This window comes from Rhyacophila brunnea, unplaced genomic scaffold, assembly GCF_057557595.1.
Source record: "Rhyacophila brunnea isolate RB1 unplaced genomic scaffold, BYU_Rbru_1.0 scaffold_8, whole genome shotgun sequence".
NCBI lineage: Eukaryota > Metazoa > Arthropoda > Insecta > Trichoptera > Rhyacophilidae > Rhyacophila > Rhyacophila brunnea.
In genome coordinates, this window is record NW_028233350.1 from 29,441,666 (window position 1) to 29,458,666 (window position 17,001).

A 17,001-nucleotide genomic window follows, 5' to 3' on the forward strand; every position below is an offset into this window, starting at 1 on the left:
AAAAAAACTGGACAGCCCAAGAGTCAAAGACTGCAGCTCCACGACCCCTCCGCTAACTAGTATAAAAGAACGAGAAGAATAACAAAAACATTACGAAAACAAAATAAACGCACGACATTACAGGAGAAAAATAAAATAATAATAAATTATGACAAATGATAATAAGAAAGGAAAATAAATCAAACTCTGACTTATTCAGGAGCATTGCTTTGAGCAGGAAAATAGTAATTAAAATAAATATAGAAACAATACGTAATGTTAGTTGTGAAGAGTTTTTTTTTTTTTTTTTTTGTTAGAATAGTTAGATTGTAGTTGAATTTTTTTATAAACTGTTATCATGCCATGTACTTAACGGATGAACAAGGAATTGGATGGGTGGCCGATGAGATCAGGGCGTACCTTTCGACTTTAATCCAGATGGGGCGAATTGATACACCCCTGTTACAGGCGGGCTTCTCCCGGTGTAAAATAATCATTTAGTAGCTCAAGTCGAAACGTAACCCTGACCTCTAGAAACGGCTTCATAAAACATCTAATCTGATTCCTTGCTCAACCACGTAAGTATTTTTTTTATTTACAAGTAAGGGCCTTCGTCTGGTGTGTGAAAATCACATATTGGGCGGAGGTGTAATTAAGATAAATTTAATTTAATTTAAAAAGTATAAATGATGATGGATGAAAGCGATAATTTTAAGACTAAATATAAGTATTTAAATATAATAAATTTTGCCGCGCATTGTGCGTGAAATCCTCGCGCGCCGGCGCCAGGGTCAGGCTCGTGATTCGCCGAATCAAAGATCACGCCATAAAATTTGGCCAATCACGAGAGTCCTTTTTGCTGGATGGCGTCGGTACGCGAAATTTAAAAAGAAAACAAAAGGAGTAAGCGTCCCCTTTCCGACATATACGGACCTGCGTAACTAATTGCAAAACCTAAACATGTAAAGAAAGTGTAAAATATAAGGATTACCAAGTTACACTCAGACAGACGTGGTTTTATTTAATTCCACCCTCAAATATATCGTACTTTTCTTTTGTGAATCCGGGGTTCGATGGACGACTGAGCTAGCCACTGGAACCCCGGGGATCTCATATAGATATTTTTTTTTTCAAAATAAAAGATTCGCGTGCCATGAAAAGTCATGTCGCGTGCCATAGGTTCGCCATCACTGTGCTATGACTGGCCGAACCCCCTAAATAATTTGTACGTACATGAAAATCTCTCGTCATGCGCGCAACACTCTAGCATCCGTGGAACAAAAATCTTGTATGGAGAAACACGTAGGTACGCATTGTGCACTCTAGTTGTACTGTATAATTAGGTATAATATTTATAGATAGTATTTTTCTATTAATATGATAAGTCTACAGTAGATCCTCGATATAACGGAGTTAGGATAGAGCGGACAAAATATCCAGTCAAAGGTGGAAATTGTTAAAAATGAATGTTATACCTACATAATATTTAAATTCAAGTATCACCGCTTGTAAATAATGTTCTGCACATGATGATCACGTCATACTTCTCGCACTCCAATTCGAGTCATAATCGTCCTACTCATAGATTGAATGTAGCACTGACGTTTGCAACGTTGGCCGCTAATTCATACAGCTGCACAGTAGTTTAATTTGTTTAAGTGAATGGATGCATTTATTACTCCATTGCAATAAGTTTACAATGGTTTGAAGTAGATGAAGGTGACCCTAGGTATCACATCATGACTGAAAGTGTAGTAGCAGGTGACGATATAATCTTGGAAAATGAGGATAGAAGTCAAGGTATCAAGGAAGAAGAAACAACACGCACAAAAACAAAGATCACATCTCGAAATTCAACTATATTACACGCATTTTCGTAATTTTAGAGAGTTGACTATAAAAAATATTAGACTTCAAAAGTGCAAATATAACTTGATTCTTTTTTCAAAGCAGGATTACCGAAAGCAAAAGCCTCGACATCGAACATTAACATCACTCCACAACGGGTGTGTTTGAATATATCATCCGAAGACGAATAAACTGGATTTTGTTTGCGTTTTTATATAACGGAATTTCGGCTTTAACGGACACCCCCTTACTCGCTTTAGTCCATTATATCGAGGTTCTACTGTATAAGTAATATTATTATGATAATATTTACTCAATTTCACAGTTTTTACCGAATGAATATTTTCTAATCTTATGGATTTAATCATATTATTAAATGGATGGATGGAATATTTTTTATTTCTTAGAATAATAATTTAAGGGTGCGTCACATCCACAGCATCTATGAACCGCACCTCACTGATACATAAATACCTACATAATTTAAATATTTCATATTTGTGATATGATATTATTCTGATTTAGTAGGTATGCAAAAAGTTATCTCTTCATAGCACCGCAAGTTTGTATTGAGAAAGGTGTTTTATTGGTAAGTATGTCGACTAAGTCAAAATGTGCTATCCCCAATACCAATCAACCCATGTATTTATTTTAGTTTGCAACTATACGGCTTTATAATTCCATTCACAATACTTCTAGCATAGGGATATTTGTTATATATTATATTATTTTCTTATCTACTGTCCGACAACAAGAAATCAGTGATAACAGGAAGTCGCCATAGTCGCATATAGAAGATTTCTCAGTGACTTACCTGTCATGGCGGCAACGCGTGCTAGACGTATGTTTAAATATTGTATCGGTTCTCCTTATAGATGTGACTCTTTCTTCTTCGCAATAAACCAAAAGTTTATTATTAATAATTCTAACATCATTCCTGATCAATTTAGACTTTTTTTATTATAAACGTACACCATGAGTGAGAAAATGAAATGATAAATTTGGGGGCGTTCCTCGTTTGAAAACTGAAGTGCGATTAGTTGTACTGGAGGGGATTGTTAGTTCACAGTTTTAACACGTGGACAAGAAGTTCTTGTTTGATAATATATGCTCCATTCGGAGTAAAATATTGCTAATATTTCAAAGCATTGTGATCGACAACCAGCATTTAAATATTCCAACTAGGGATAAGTATCGAATGATTTGATATTGGCAAAAATGTATCGATACTTTATTGACATCCCTAAATGTGACAGTAGGAGGACGGAAGTCAAATGACATGGTGCTTACTGCTTTTTGACTACAGGACGAGGGGACCTTTGTTATGATGAGGAATTCATGAAATAAAAACACATATATAACTACATGTAATAAATTTATTTACTGTTATGTACAAATGTATCTATATTGTATGAATAGGTTGTGTAAATTGGTTTGACAGGATGATTAATTGTCGTAATGATAGTAACCATTTTTCGTAAATAATAATAAATACATTTGCAAATTTCAAAAGTGTAATTGTGAGAAACATTCTCTTGACAACAGCTCAGCTTTGCGACATTTTTCATTTTATTATTCGTTATCTACACGGGTAACTGTACATAGTACTCTGTTACCTTCGGAGGGCATAATTATTTCTGAAAATTGGATGCCTTCAATCTAATCTACCGTTCAAAAAAGAAATTTAAAACAAAACATTGGGCTTACATATTTGAAAATAAATTGCAATGGAAACCTATGAGCGGAAAGCAGTTTACGATGAATAATTGAACTCACCGGTGACAGTTTGCTGATTTTTGTGAATCCTGAATATAAATGCTGTACAACTAAGCAATAATATACTAAATGTGTATTTTTTCTAATGTCTTTTTTTATCGTTTCGAGTGATTATTTTTATTTTTTTGTTGTATATAATAAATATATGACGACATAGGAAAAAATAGAAGGAAATTTATTATTTTGGAATAACTGCTTTCCATTGTAATAAAAAATAATTTTGATATAATAACCTATGATAAATTTAGAACTCTCTCTTCCCTTATCGATATTGCTTCTGGTCCGCTGGATGAATGAAAGTAATTTCAGTTTTCAAAGACATCGAGTTTGATTTATTTAAAGTATAGGCGACATACTTTACAAATTAAAATAAACAATAAGATATACACATGTTAAAAATATTGATCAATACCTTAAAATTAGCCATTTATTCTACTCGTTTTTTTACATAAGTAATATAGATTGTTGGTCATATTTTTAAGATTTTTTTTAGGCTTTAAAAATTTATCACCCTGCTCTGTAAAACATAAAAATAATTATTTTCTTTACGTCGTCAATCAACTTAAACATTAACTGAATATGTTTTTTTACATTAAGAAAATAAATTCAAAAATCCTCTAGCTATTATTATGGATGGTCCAAATGATTAATTTTGATTTACGAGTGTTCCTTGAAAAATATAAACAATCACAATAATTTAATAATAATGACTTCTATTGGTGCCGTTTCATATTATTTCATGACATGTTATTTCATCACATGAACATAAGTTTTTTATGGTATTATAAACCGTGTTGCCGCAGTGCAGTTGTGCATATTTTCCAGTCGCATTTTTAGATTATCTTAACTAGATTTGGAAGTTACGTTCACTTGCTATACTATGTAACAAGTTTTTAATGCAATAATAGTTGTGGGCGCAAGTTACATTCACAAACTGATCATATTTTTTGTATTAATTCAACATCGTTTGTATAAAATTATAAAAAAACAACTTATCGATATATATTATTACTAGTAGCAATATTTGATATTGAATATTCTTTTGTCTATGTTAATATTATTAACTACACGGTCTACTTATTAATTTGAAAGGTCAGTGCCTCATTAAAAGTTTTTATCATTATCCAATGGGGCTGTACTGAATAAATTTAAACATAAGTTAAGTTATTATTACATGTCATGTGTTTTAATTCTCATGAGCATCAACAAGTGTAATACAATGTACAATTTAGTATCACCAACATTTAATAAATAAGCTATGGCGTTGATTTACATAAATCAATATATACTGCCAATCTGAAACATTGATGCGGTTCCATTAAGACGTAATGGTTTGTTTGTAGTTTTAATAATCAAAAAAAATGTTCATGTCTTTTGCGCCCACAATGGCTACTCATTGCTTTCTCTGTGAACATTTATAGCCATCCCGAAGGCTGTGTGTGTCCGCTGAGTGGGATTATCCCCGGCAGTCTCGGTAGAACAACAATTTTGCCGTTGCGATGAGTCTGTAATAAATAAAATGCATATTTGAATAAAAGTAATCACACATAAACAATGCGGTTAACTGGGGTGAATATAGGCCCTTGTTATTTTCAGTACACAGATGATGATAAGTTTATTTTGAGAACATTATGGAGCAGAGCTCAGCACAATCCACTCCTGATTTGTGGGTTAGGGGTTTGAATCTGGCAGATGTGTAAAATTTAATCATTTTTTAAACAATATACTTGTCATTTGAATACTGGGCACGGTCTAAGGATTGCAATCTTGGAGTAAATTAAAAATCCTATGGTTGAAATATTTTGGATCATAAGATTCGAAAAATAAACAAAAGTACACCCGGTTTTTTTTTGCACGGTTCTGAAATAACACAGTTTAAAAAAAGTACCGATTATTTTTTATTTACACTGATTTTTTTGCTTTGACACGGTTTAAGAAAACTAAAAAGAATAAAACTACGTATGTATGAACATATTTATCAAAAAATTGCGTTGCAATGGACCGCATGCCACTGGTGCATACATATGTTGTCACCGGATGCCGCCCAGATGTATATACATACATACATACATGGCGCCACTAGTCAGTCACTTTGGGTTCGATACAAGAGACCCGCCGCGTGCTTCGGCATCAGTGTCATTAAATATTTCCAGCGATGAGAGTGATTTTTCGCCAGCGAAAAACAGCAGTCAATGGGCACGTTTATTGTCAAGTAGCGAAACTGAATGAATATACATATTTCTCTTTGCTAAATTTAAATCGAAACTATGTATTTTATGTATAAATATTAAATACATTCGATTTATTTTGAGTTCAGGAATCTCGTATTTTGAGTTGATTTTAAGTAATGGAACCTATCTACCATTTTTGTATAGGCACATTATCTTTTTTTACACGGTTTTTTTTTTGCACGGTAGTCTTTGGAACGTATCCTCCGTTGAAAAAGAGCATCGGGTGTGTATGATAGAAATTATCTAAGTAATATATTGCGATTGCCACAAAAATGAGGCTTGTGAAAACATTAGTGTCCTCTATATTTATATATGGAGTGGAGTCATGGACCCTGAAGGTAAGGGAGTGGAAGGCAATCGATGCCTTTGAGATGTGGTGTTAGCCCCAAATGCTTCATATTTCTTGGACAGAACACAGAACGAACCAGTCAATCATCCAGAGACTGCAGATAAAGGAGGCTCTCAATATGTCTGAAACACATTCTGCAGTTTTTTGGACATATTGTCCGACGCGGACCGGACAACCTGGAGAGACTGGTGGTTTTGGGTGGCCTCCAGGGTAGGCGAAGCAGAGGGAGAGCGTCTGCACGCTGGAGCGACCAACTGAAAGAGCTGACTGGGGGCACCATTCATGCTGCCCTGAGAGACGCGGAAGATCGAGATGGATGGAAAGTCTTGGTCTCGCACAAAAGATGGCAAAATTAAAAAGGTGGTCACGATCCTCAGCCATATGAGGGTATGACCAAGAAGAAAGAATATATTGTAATCCTTGAAGGTCAAGTCTGGATTTATCTTTATCGGAACCATAAAATATATTAAAATGTGTCTAATTACAAAATTAATTATTTTCAATGAACACTTAAATTAAGTATAATAAAAAATACTTATAAAAAACGCATAAGTTTGTCGTTGAATTTCTGACATTGTTGGCAATAGAGAAAGTGAATGTTAAACGTTGACTGATAATATGACAAAAAAAATCGTTTCCTCTAGGTAATTTATATTTTTATTAGGTCTCGAGGCATCAGCCAATTTGGGGTCCCTAGGCCCTTTTAGTATTCAGTATAGACAAAAATACCTTGTGTGGAGACTCGTCCAACGATGTAAGCAGAGGCTCAAGAGAGCTGCCAGCAGGTTTAGCTTCCGTATGAGTGTGCGTGTGCGATCTTCGAGTCTCAGACCCCGCCCCGGCACCCACACTTTCTTCGGTAGTAGACGGAGTCATTCCCGTCCCATCTAAAACATGGTTTATTTCACATTAGCTAATCGTATGTATTTATTATGTATAAAGCTTATTTGTAAATGAAAAGTGCTATATGATTAGTATTGGAAAGAGTTCTTTGAGAAGAGAGAGATTTGGCATATCATTCAGTTTTTTATACTGGAATGAGCATAGTTCCAAATTCAAACAACGGACAATTTGTGTTGGTAAATCTAATCACAAAAAATTACAATACTGCGTGAAGCACAAAAGCTAATTAATTTGTAAGAAACTATAATCGATCCATTATTTTAAATACAACATTTAAAAGGAAATGAAGCATTTAGGTATTGATTCTACTTGATTATAAAATGAAATAAAGAAATAATAAAAATATTAAATATTGAATACATAATATGACATCATGATACCGCCTAAGCCATGGCATCCTCAGAGGATCCAAGGCCATGAGGCCTGAATCATCATTGGGCTGATTCATGCAAGCATGAACAGATCGACTGCGAGGCAAATTTCTAGCCCGTAAGCTTAGATGTATGAAAATTTATAGTCACCCTTTTGCAAGTTCTACAAAATTTAATGAAATCATTCTAGCCCTTAATGTATGTAAAATCCTGCATTTTCTTTATACCTACATTAATTCTAGAAGCAAGCAAAGTAAAACCTAGCGCCATTTTAAATTTAATTAGGTATCTTTTTATTTTTAATATTTTCTACGCTGTACTACTTGACTGTAAATGTATTCCGACAAATAAACGCCCTGTTTTCGCCTATAATTCCGCGTTGTCAATCAACATAAGCATGTCCCCGAAAGAAGCCAGCAGACGATATCACCATGACATTACATCATCATCAGGGGGGTCCAGCGCATCATCTTACACCCCCCCCCCCTTTCGGGGGTGACATTCATCATACAGCGAGTTCTCATTATCCGAGTTACGAATTTGCAGGAAGATGCAAAAAAACTATAAAAACACATAAAAAATACAAGCGCAATAGCTCTCAGTCGTCAACTGTCATTTTCAATCCCACACTCCAATGCTATTTCTGTCTTGCTCACATGTCTTTTTCTTCTCTAAGCCAGTCCCAATTAAACCCATTTACTGAGTAATTTTGGTCCCCGATTTAAGTGGATTCACTATAGTAGGTATTTTTTTGGTCCCAATTACCCTCTTATAATGAGGACCCCTGTATTTAAATAGTATTATTGTCATTGACGTCCACGATAGCCACATGGTAACGTGTCGGTTAATAATATTGTGGGTCCCGTGTTCTATGTTCTCTGTTCATGGGTTTAGTAAATTGATAATATTGTACCCAGAGTAAGGACTTATTAGGTTGAGGGTATTTCTCGTAACAACAACAATCTGTTAATTCAACTTATACTCTGTCTACTCGTCTGTATAATATGATTCTCTTAGGATTGAACACGGTGATGTAATGTTTGCAATATAAATTACTGTCATATTTCAAGTCAGTTATTGTATTTTGAGACTCTATACATTTGCATTTCTTTAACATTTTACATTTACCCACAGTAGCCGAGTTGGTAGAGCGACTGTTTATGACAACGAGGGTCACTGGTATGATCCCGCGATTAGAAAAACTGTATGTGTATTTATTTTAGAGCAAAGACTCAGCGGGCCAACAAACATTCTTCGTGAAAACCTGTTGATATAACCTACACTCTGTGAAGGTTCATGTGTTCCGCTTAAGAGCGAAAATGGTAATTTACATTTACACACAATTTTATATTACCTGTTTAAATGTTATAATGATTTTACTTGCATTGGAGACATCTACTGACAGAATTAAGAAATATACAGTTAAATACTATTTACTGAAAAAAATACATTTGACACAACATAACAAGAGGAAATAATATAAATTGTTTTATAAAATACAGATTGTTATGTGATGATTGTCACAGTACCACCAGCGAATGTGGAATTATTAAATTATTATTTCATACAATATTTTCAGATACATCGTTATATAAACTAGAGACTAATTGAGGCGTAGAGTTACAAAACCCGCTCTAGAGACTTTTTTGAGTTTTGAGTAAATGACGAAAAACTGTTTTGAGCATATTATGATGATTTAAGTGTAATTTTAGATGTTATATTTCTTCCGTTACATACTGAAAAGTATAATAAATTGTCAAATCCAACGTATAAGCTGTATTTATTCAAATAAATGCATTTTAATTATCCCAAGAGCGGTCTTTGTCAGTCTCTACCTGACAGAGCGGCGTTCGACGCGGAATTTTTTAAAAGGAGCGGTGTTTGTCGCACAGTGGTACATTGTTGACAGGAGATGATAGTTCAGTAGCGGTCCGTATTTATTATAATTATGTAATATATTTTCGAATTTACTTTGTCTAAAAAATATTTTTATATAGTGCTATGTACTTGTCTTAAAAATATTTTTTTTTAATTAAAAAAAATAGTTATTTAGTTGAATAGTACCTACTTTTTACTATGTCAAATTGCCTTTGTGAAACTTTTTAATTTTAATATGTTAATGTCATGTACTTATTTTTATTCTATAACAAACAATTTTTTTTTTTTTAAAAAATGTTACTTTTCATGGAAACAATTAGTTATTACCTACATACCATGCAAATTATTTGTTTATTAGGTAACTAATCTTTTATAATTATATAAGTGCCCTAATAATTCTTAATAATTTTAATATTAATGACCATATTTTGAATCAGAAAGATATTTTTAAACCCTTAAAAGGTAATTATAAGATAATTTGAAATAACAATAACGTATTTTTTAATAATATCAATAGCATAAATAAAAAAAACCCAGCGGACTTAAGTACAGGCTTTTACCTAACTAATCCCTGTATTACCTGTGTCCCCAAATTCCATGTCTGTGGGAAACCCATCATTACCTACCAACCTATTTATTAAATGTAAAAATAAAATAATAATATTTTTAAGCTATATTATTCATAATCTACTTAGGTATATTAGATATTTTATAGCATTTAATTCAGAAAACCAAAGCTGATAAACAAAAGTAGCGAAGTATGAGCTTACTTATTTTCCCATATAAATATTTATTACCTATATTCTGTTGTTCCTGCTCCGTTTCATATACCTACAAATAATAGTGATAACGTGGAATTTCTGAAATTTATTGCAAAAACGCATTATAAAAGTAACGGTATTTCTACAAGATAGCACAGCATTGTTAACTATGTGTCGTTATTACAACTAAACTAATCTACAAATTTATAAACATATTTGAATTAAAATTCATTATCGCTCATATTAACGAATGATACAATTTTATGACGTAGAATATTACATAGAATATTAAGTATAAATGACAACAAAAAATACACGTAAAACTAGAAAATAATATGAGCCACCACTGGGTTATTCATAACAATACAGCAAAATATAGTCAATTTTTAAATACGTTTATTGGCGTAACAGGCTACATTTCCAAGCAGCTGGATTTTTAAAACGCTTCCTTGATTGTTCTTGTTGAGATTCCGTCACACTAACTATTGATACATTCATTATTAAAAGTAAAAAATAGTAAAATAATTGAAGCAAAATTATGAAGCGCACGAGAAAACGGTTTGACGGTTTGTATGGAGATTAAAGGATTCGTGAAGAGTCATTATTTAAATCGCGGCTTCTGATTGGCCGGTTACGCAGAGAGGGTTTTAGTAGAACAAATTTATTTTAAGAGCGGGTTTAGTCAGTCTCCTCGATATTTATTTAGATTTTTTGAAGAAACAGAGAGGAATTTAAAACTCTCATCTAGAACAGAAGATAGGTCTTACGAAAGAGCTCCTGCGTACATTCATAACTATTTTTTTTGAAAAATCGCCCAGAGCGGGTTTTTTCACTCTACGCCTCAATTAATATATTAATTATTATAAAACAATCCCAAAATTACTACAAGACATAGTTGCCATAATAGGTAGTTTGAATAGATATAGATAAAAATGATTTTAAGATAAAAAATCTTTTGCCAGAAAGATCAATGTTTTTTTGTATTATTTTTATTTATAAAAAGATAATAAGTACATGATTATTATTAGGATTAATGTACAAAATGTTCACTTTGGAGGAGACAATTTATGAAATGTTGAAAAATGAAGCATGTATGTAACAATAAATAACAAACTACAATGATTAAATGAATGCTCATCTTATGACATTTTTTTAAAATGGTAAATTTACCTTTGAATTTATTTTTTATTTTTTGGATAGGTACTGATGTACCTATTGGTTACTTAAAACTTACATGTCCTGTGATTCCGTCACTAAATGTCTCTAATACCTATTACACTCCCCATGACATTAGCAGTGACAGGCAGCTATATATGGTCTGGTTGAATAGTGCTGGATGAAGCGCACCTGTAGTAATTCTGGTAAGCCATCCCACTATCCCAGTAGAAGTAAGATTATTACTATGTGCCACACATGCAAAAATTAGTATGTAACTAAAGCAGAAAAAGGTTTACCCGTATGCCTCATAGTTTCTGTGGAGTCTTTGCATTGTGTAAGGTGTGCAGGGTGTGTCGAGTGGACAACGTCTGCCACCCTGATTGGGACACTGCATGCTCGCTTAAGAATCTACGGCAGAAAATAAAATGTCACTTTATTTGACTCAGTGGTGTGCAGTGCGCTATGAAATAATATCAAATCCAATCATCATAATTTAAATTAAATTAGCTTTAGTCTGCTTAAATAAACTGTAACTCATTGATATTAATGGACTTTAATAGCTCAACTCATTTTTTTATTGATATTAGTCAGTGATATTAAAATAATTGAAATGTAAGGGGGTAAAGCAAAAGCATGAAAAATATACAAAAATAAAGACTACTGTCCATGAGCTCTATTATAGATATATTAATAATGGAATTTGATGTAGATACTAGGTTCATATCATTAAACCTGAATTGAACAAATCACATCGAACTGTTGGATTTATTGGATTTGGGACCGTTTGGTAGAATGTCAACGGAAACGCTTTTCTGACGTTTGATAGATCGTCATTAGTCTATGAACCGTCCGAATTGGTTTGACGTTTTATGTCAAACCATTTCTGATGGTCCGAGAACGGTTTGATTTTCAATGATACACTGAACCAAACGTCAAATCTCAAACAATGTATTTTCTACTCATACAATTTGTATGTATATTGTCTATGGTTTAGTTTGATTTGTTTGATTCAGGTTGAATGATACGAACCTACTATATCCAAACTAATCATAGTTTCTTATCATTATTAACTGGGACAATAACTTTAACCCATTTTACAAATTTAATTCAATCTCTTGGGCTGATAACAAAACATTAGGTAGCCAATGTTATAATGGATTAGTTTCGCTATTTATAGCAGACTAAAAAAGTGATCACAATGAGTAGATATTAATCTATAATGTTGCCATTCTTTACAGCGAGAAATTCCTGGATTTTTATAATATATTATAATTCTTTTCTTTTGCGGAGGATGACAGATTATTTTCACTCTCCCCTCGCCCGTAAGAAATGAAAATAAATAATTCTTTTTTTAAATATTGTGTGGACATGGTTTACATTGGTTTACATGTAAAGCAGTGAGTGATAAATAACACAGCTAATTTTTTTTAGCATATTTTACGAGTAAACCTAGTGCAGTCTACAAGATAGCTGTTGTTTTGAGACTGAAATAGAAAGCAATAATGGTATATAATAGTACAGAACATAGAATAATATCTTCATGGAATATTACTCAATCTACCCTTTTGTTTAAACTTTTAATGAATATCTTTTTGATAAGCATCATCTTTTGATGTTTTTAATGACATTCAAAAATGCTATAGAATAATGCGATTAAATATAATAAAAAGTTAATGTTTGTTGATATGTATTTACCTTTTTACTAGGTTGTGGAACGTTGGGTGCAGGATCTGGACTAGCATTTCGTGAATCTGAAAATTTCTTTCGTTTTTTCTTCAGAGCCACCAATGCACTTATACCTAAAACACATAATATGTATAGGAAATTAACAAGTTTGTTTAAGTAAAACCTTCTTTCATGCAGACGCTATGCTTGTCATAGTTCATACACAAAGTGGTTACTTTCCAATTCAGTTTTTCATTCATCTATTCTTCTGTGTTCTTTTGGATTGCTCGACATTATGGCGCCTGTACACGTGCATGGATTTACTTGCACCAATAGTGTATATTTTAAATCACGATAATAACTATTTACACGTAAAAGTGCTAATAGTAATAAGTGTAAATGGAACAACACCGCTCTTTATATAAATTTTCTTTATATATAAAAGGGAAGCTAAAATAGTGTATTAATTTATAGTACAGCTTATTTGTAAAATTGTAAAATTATTAAGTTTTTTCTCCTTCCTGAATATTTGTCCAAATGGAGTTAGCCAGTTGTCTCTATTTTTTTATTAAGTTAGGAACCAAGATGAGATGAATCGTCCAAAAGCCCGAGTCTCCATTTTAAAAACAGTACAACCAGTATATTTTTTGACGTAGAAGACGTAATTAATTCATCAGAAGTTTTAAAAGGCGGTTCGACACAGTTCGAACCAGTAACAAAATTATTAAATTATAACAAAATCATAAAATGATATGTATAAATAAGAACAACCTGCTACTATTACCATTCAAACAGACACGTACTTGTATAAACGACTACTATTTTTATGTATCATTATTGTCATCTTCAATATTGATAATTATTTTTAGTTGCTGATACTTGCTCGTTGATATATTTACTAGTTGGAATCTATAGTTTTTATTTATTTTTTTATCATAGGGGGCCTAAAAATCAGTCAGAGTGTCAGACCTCTACGTCCTTAAACCCGCCACCGAGTACAACCCCATGTGTAGAGTTCAGTGTCTGCTATGAATTAGAAATAAAGTATGAGCTTTTTTCATACCATGGGAGTGGTGACGGTGCTCGGTGACTGTCCCGGGGTCGAATTTGGTTTTGGGAGGCTGAGGTCTCTCCAGGCTGCGGTTGGAGTCGCTCGGAGAGTCCGTGTTGTCACTCGGCGGGCTGTTGGAATGGCTGTGTGATGAGTTTTGTCTGCAATGAGAGTTGCAAACTGAATCTTCTGATCTGTAAACCGAAAAAAACGTCATGTCAAGACATATTATCTACGGTACGCACTTAGAGTTTAGTAGCTCTGAGATAGATATAATATTGTCTTTGAGATATTTGTTTCAGTAATTGTGTGATTTTTAATTGTACTGTCTTTTCTCCGATAAAATAACAATGTACTATAGTTGAAAATATATTTATCTTGAGTAAAGTAACACAGACTTTTATGAGTTGTGATTAATTCAAACATGTCACTAACTTATATTCATTTTTGTTCAGGCAGTCTAACGGCTCGTCTTACGTGAGCGACGTCGGCGAAGCGATGAGCGGCGCGCGCAACTCAAACTTGTAACCGTTTAAACGTACAACCAAAAAAGACTGTTTACGAACATTTTCACACACGGTTATACGTTTGACTTGTGCTGCTGATCAACGCTTCGCGCGACTTCGCCCACGTAAAACGCCCCGTTATAAAAATTATCGATAATGGAAAAAAAAATTACTTTTTATAGGTAGGTATGTAATATTATCCCCATAATATTATATTTTAATGTGTTTATATTACAACTAACCGTGACAATAAGCAATACTAGTTATTTTGGTGACTTATAGTTTTTTTAATTATTCACTGACATATTTTATAGACATGCGATAATTATTGACATATCATATTGACACATTCTTGAAATATTACGATAGCGTTCAATGGGTAAAATTATAGTGAAATAAAAATATCAATGATTAAAAATAAATGTTCTCTTCTAAATACCAGTAAAGTTAATTTGTTATGAAGCTTACCAGCCACACAAATAATCATTTAAGAGTCTTTATATAGTTTGAATTTAAAAAGAAATCAGGCAAAGAAATTCCTTTTTTAAGAGACAAACTGTCATTTTTGCTGTCAATTTTAGTTGAATTATAGTACCTATTATCATTTTTGGTATTCGGGTTAAAACCATGTATTCTTCCTTATTCTTCCTTTTGAGAAGTTTTGAGTGTGTTGCAGAAGCCAGTCTCAATTTAGACATTTATATCTTTCGAGGAAGGAAGGAGAAGTAGAATAGACAGTCCAGATACCAAAGAAGATAGTAAATAACGTCAAGCAATATTATTTATAAGTACCTACTTATAATTTAATGATATCTTAATGTAAACTTACCTTGTATCAAAATTAATATAATAAATTGTATGAAACTCCTTGTTTTAAGTTTGTTTAACTATTGTTAATTATTTTTCTGTAACATGCAGTGCTATTGGGGTAAAAGGGATGGATAAATGAGATCATTCATAAACATGCATCTTAATACTAAGTACCTATGTCAAGATATTTTGCAAACTAATTTTCACGTAATTTTCGATATTACGTGTTTGTACTCGATCCGAATTAGGAAGGCATATAGGTGGGATATACATGCTGTCCTGCTTAGAGATTTCTCTCGCGTAGTGGCCAATAGAATTTTGCACAGTACCACATGGTACCTAATATCAACATTTGTCAATACGGTTTAATAGGTTTTAGGTTAGAAAATTGGTTAATGTCAAAATGAGTCTCGCTCGGTGTAGTTCGTTTTTTTACCGGCAGGTTCGCTACTTTCGTTCTACTGCACAAGAGCAGATATTGCATGGTCCAATTGTCACGTGAATATTCAAAAGCTTCTGAACTTTTTTGATTCATGCATGCAATCTTGCATGTTAATACGTGTTTAAACGTGCATTTTTGGTTATGGCTGCGGTAATATGTACTGTCAGCAGTAAATCCATGCACGTGTAAACACAGTCTATATTTTTGAATTTGCGCTGCTGCTGATAATGAAAGTCATTACAGGATTTCATGTTTTTTAAGTTACATGATTAATTGACTTATGTATGCTACATACATCATGGATACGTATACTGTTACACACCTCAAAAGAGAAGGACAGCATGTCTGATTTAGCTATCTGACTTCTTACAGCAGATAGACTATGATTTATATTTTTTTTGTACAGAGAATTTTTACAGCATGTTCACACTACATGGTCAATTATTATTTTCAGGTCTATAATTTTATATTGATGTTAAATGGTATATTTTTGTATTGTAATTCTGTGAGTTTCGCTGCTTGCTAAGATTTGTGCAATGTTTTAGAGATCAATATTTTTTTTATGCAACAATAATGTTTATACACTTTTTTTGACCATGTCCGATCCTAATAAGATTATATGGGTCTCAGCGGAGTGGAAGTTTGTATAAACAGATTTTTGTTTTTATGAGAAATGGATTTTAGCCACTTGCACAACCTAATAATATGTTCAAGCTCTGACTCCAAACACAAATTGAAAAAAAAATGTATATTTTCCAGACCTGGGACCCACGACATTATAAACCGATGCTATCGTGGGCGTCATAATTATACAATACTATCTTTGAACTTTGGGGAGGTCTATAATATGCTCTGTTCCGGAGCAAACATAGTAATTTTCCGATAAATAACATGATAAATGTCTTTAGCTAATGTGTGGTTGGCTCCAGGTTAATTAGTACAAAGCTCATCTGTTCCTAATACAGTGCATAGACGTATCATTATGCTTTAACAATACGTAGATGATACTCACATAATGCTTAAAACCGGAAAGCATCGCAAGGATTGATACATCGTCCAGAGCCGGCCAATGTGTATACATTTATAATTAATATTAAACAATAACTGATGGATACTATCTACTCTACTCTATAAATAATTCATGTTAAATTGAATATGTATGGCTCCATGTTTGAACTTACCAAATCAGCAAAATAAAATGAGCACCACGTGCGCCTGTAATATTTATACTTACTACCATTGGTCTGCGGAGGAAACCGGTGACCATCAATTG

The 17,001-nt window shown here is 32.9% G+C and overlaps 1 protein-coding gene across 1 annotated transcript in view; it reads right to left on the bottom strand.

Moving 5' to 3' along the window:
- Positions 1 to 3,185: 3,185 nt before the first annotated feature.
- Trpgamma (Transient receptor potential cation channel gamma) overlaps positions 3,186 to 17,001 on the bottom strand; it is a 422,855-nt gene continuing 409,039 nt past the window's right edge. Inside the window, exons 21-25 of the mRNA XM_085958711.1 lie at positions 13,983 to 14,164; positions 12,950 to 13,053; positions 11,551 to 11,662; positions 6,913 to 7,070; positions 3,186 to 5,108 (exon numbers count right to left, since the gene is read on the bottom strand). Coding sequence (XP_085814837.1) covers positions 5,019 to 5,108; positions 6,913 to 7,070; positions 11,551 to 11,662; positions 12,950 to 13,053; positions 13,983 to 14,164 — 646 coding nt within the window. The 3' untranslated portion in view covers positions 3,186 to 5,018. The remainder of the gene's footprint in view (positions 5,109 to 6,912; positions 7,071 to 11,550; positions 11,663 to 12,949; positions 13,054 to 13,982; positions 14,165 to 17,001) is intronic.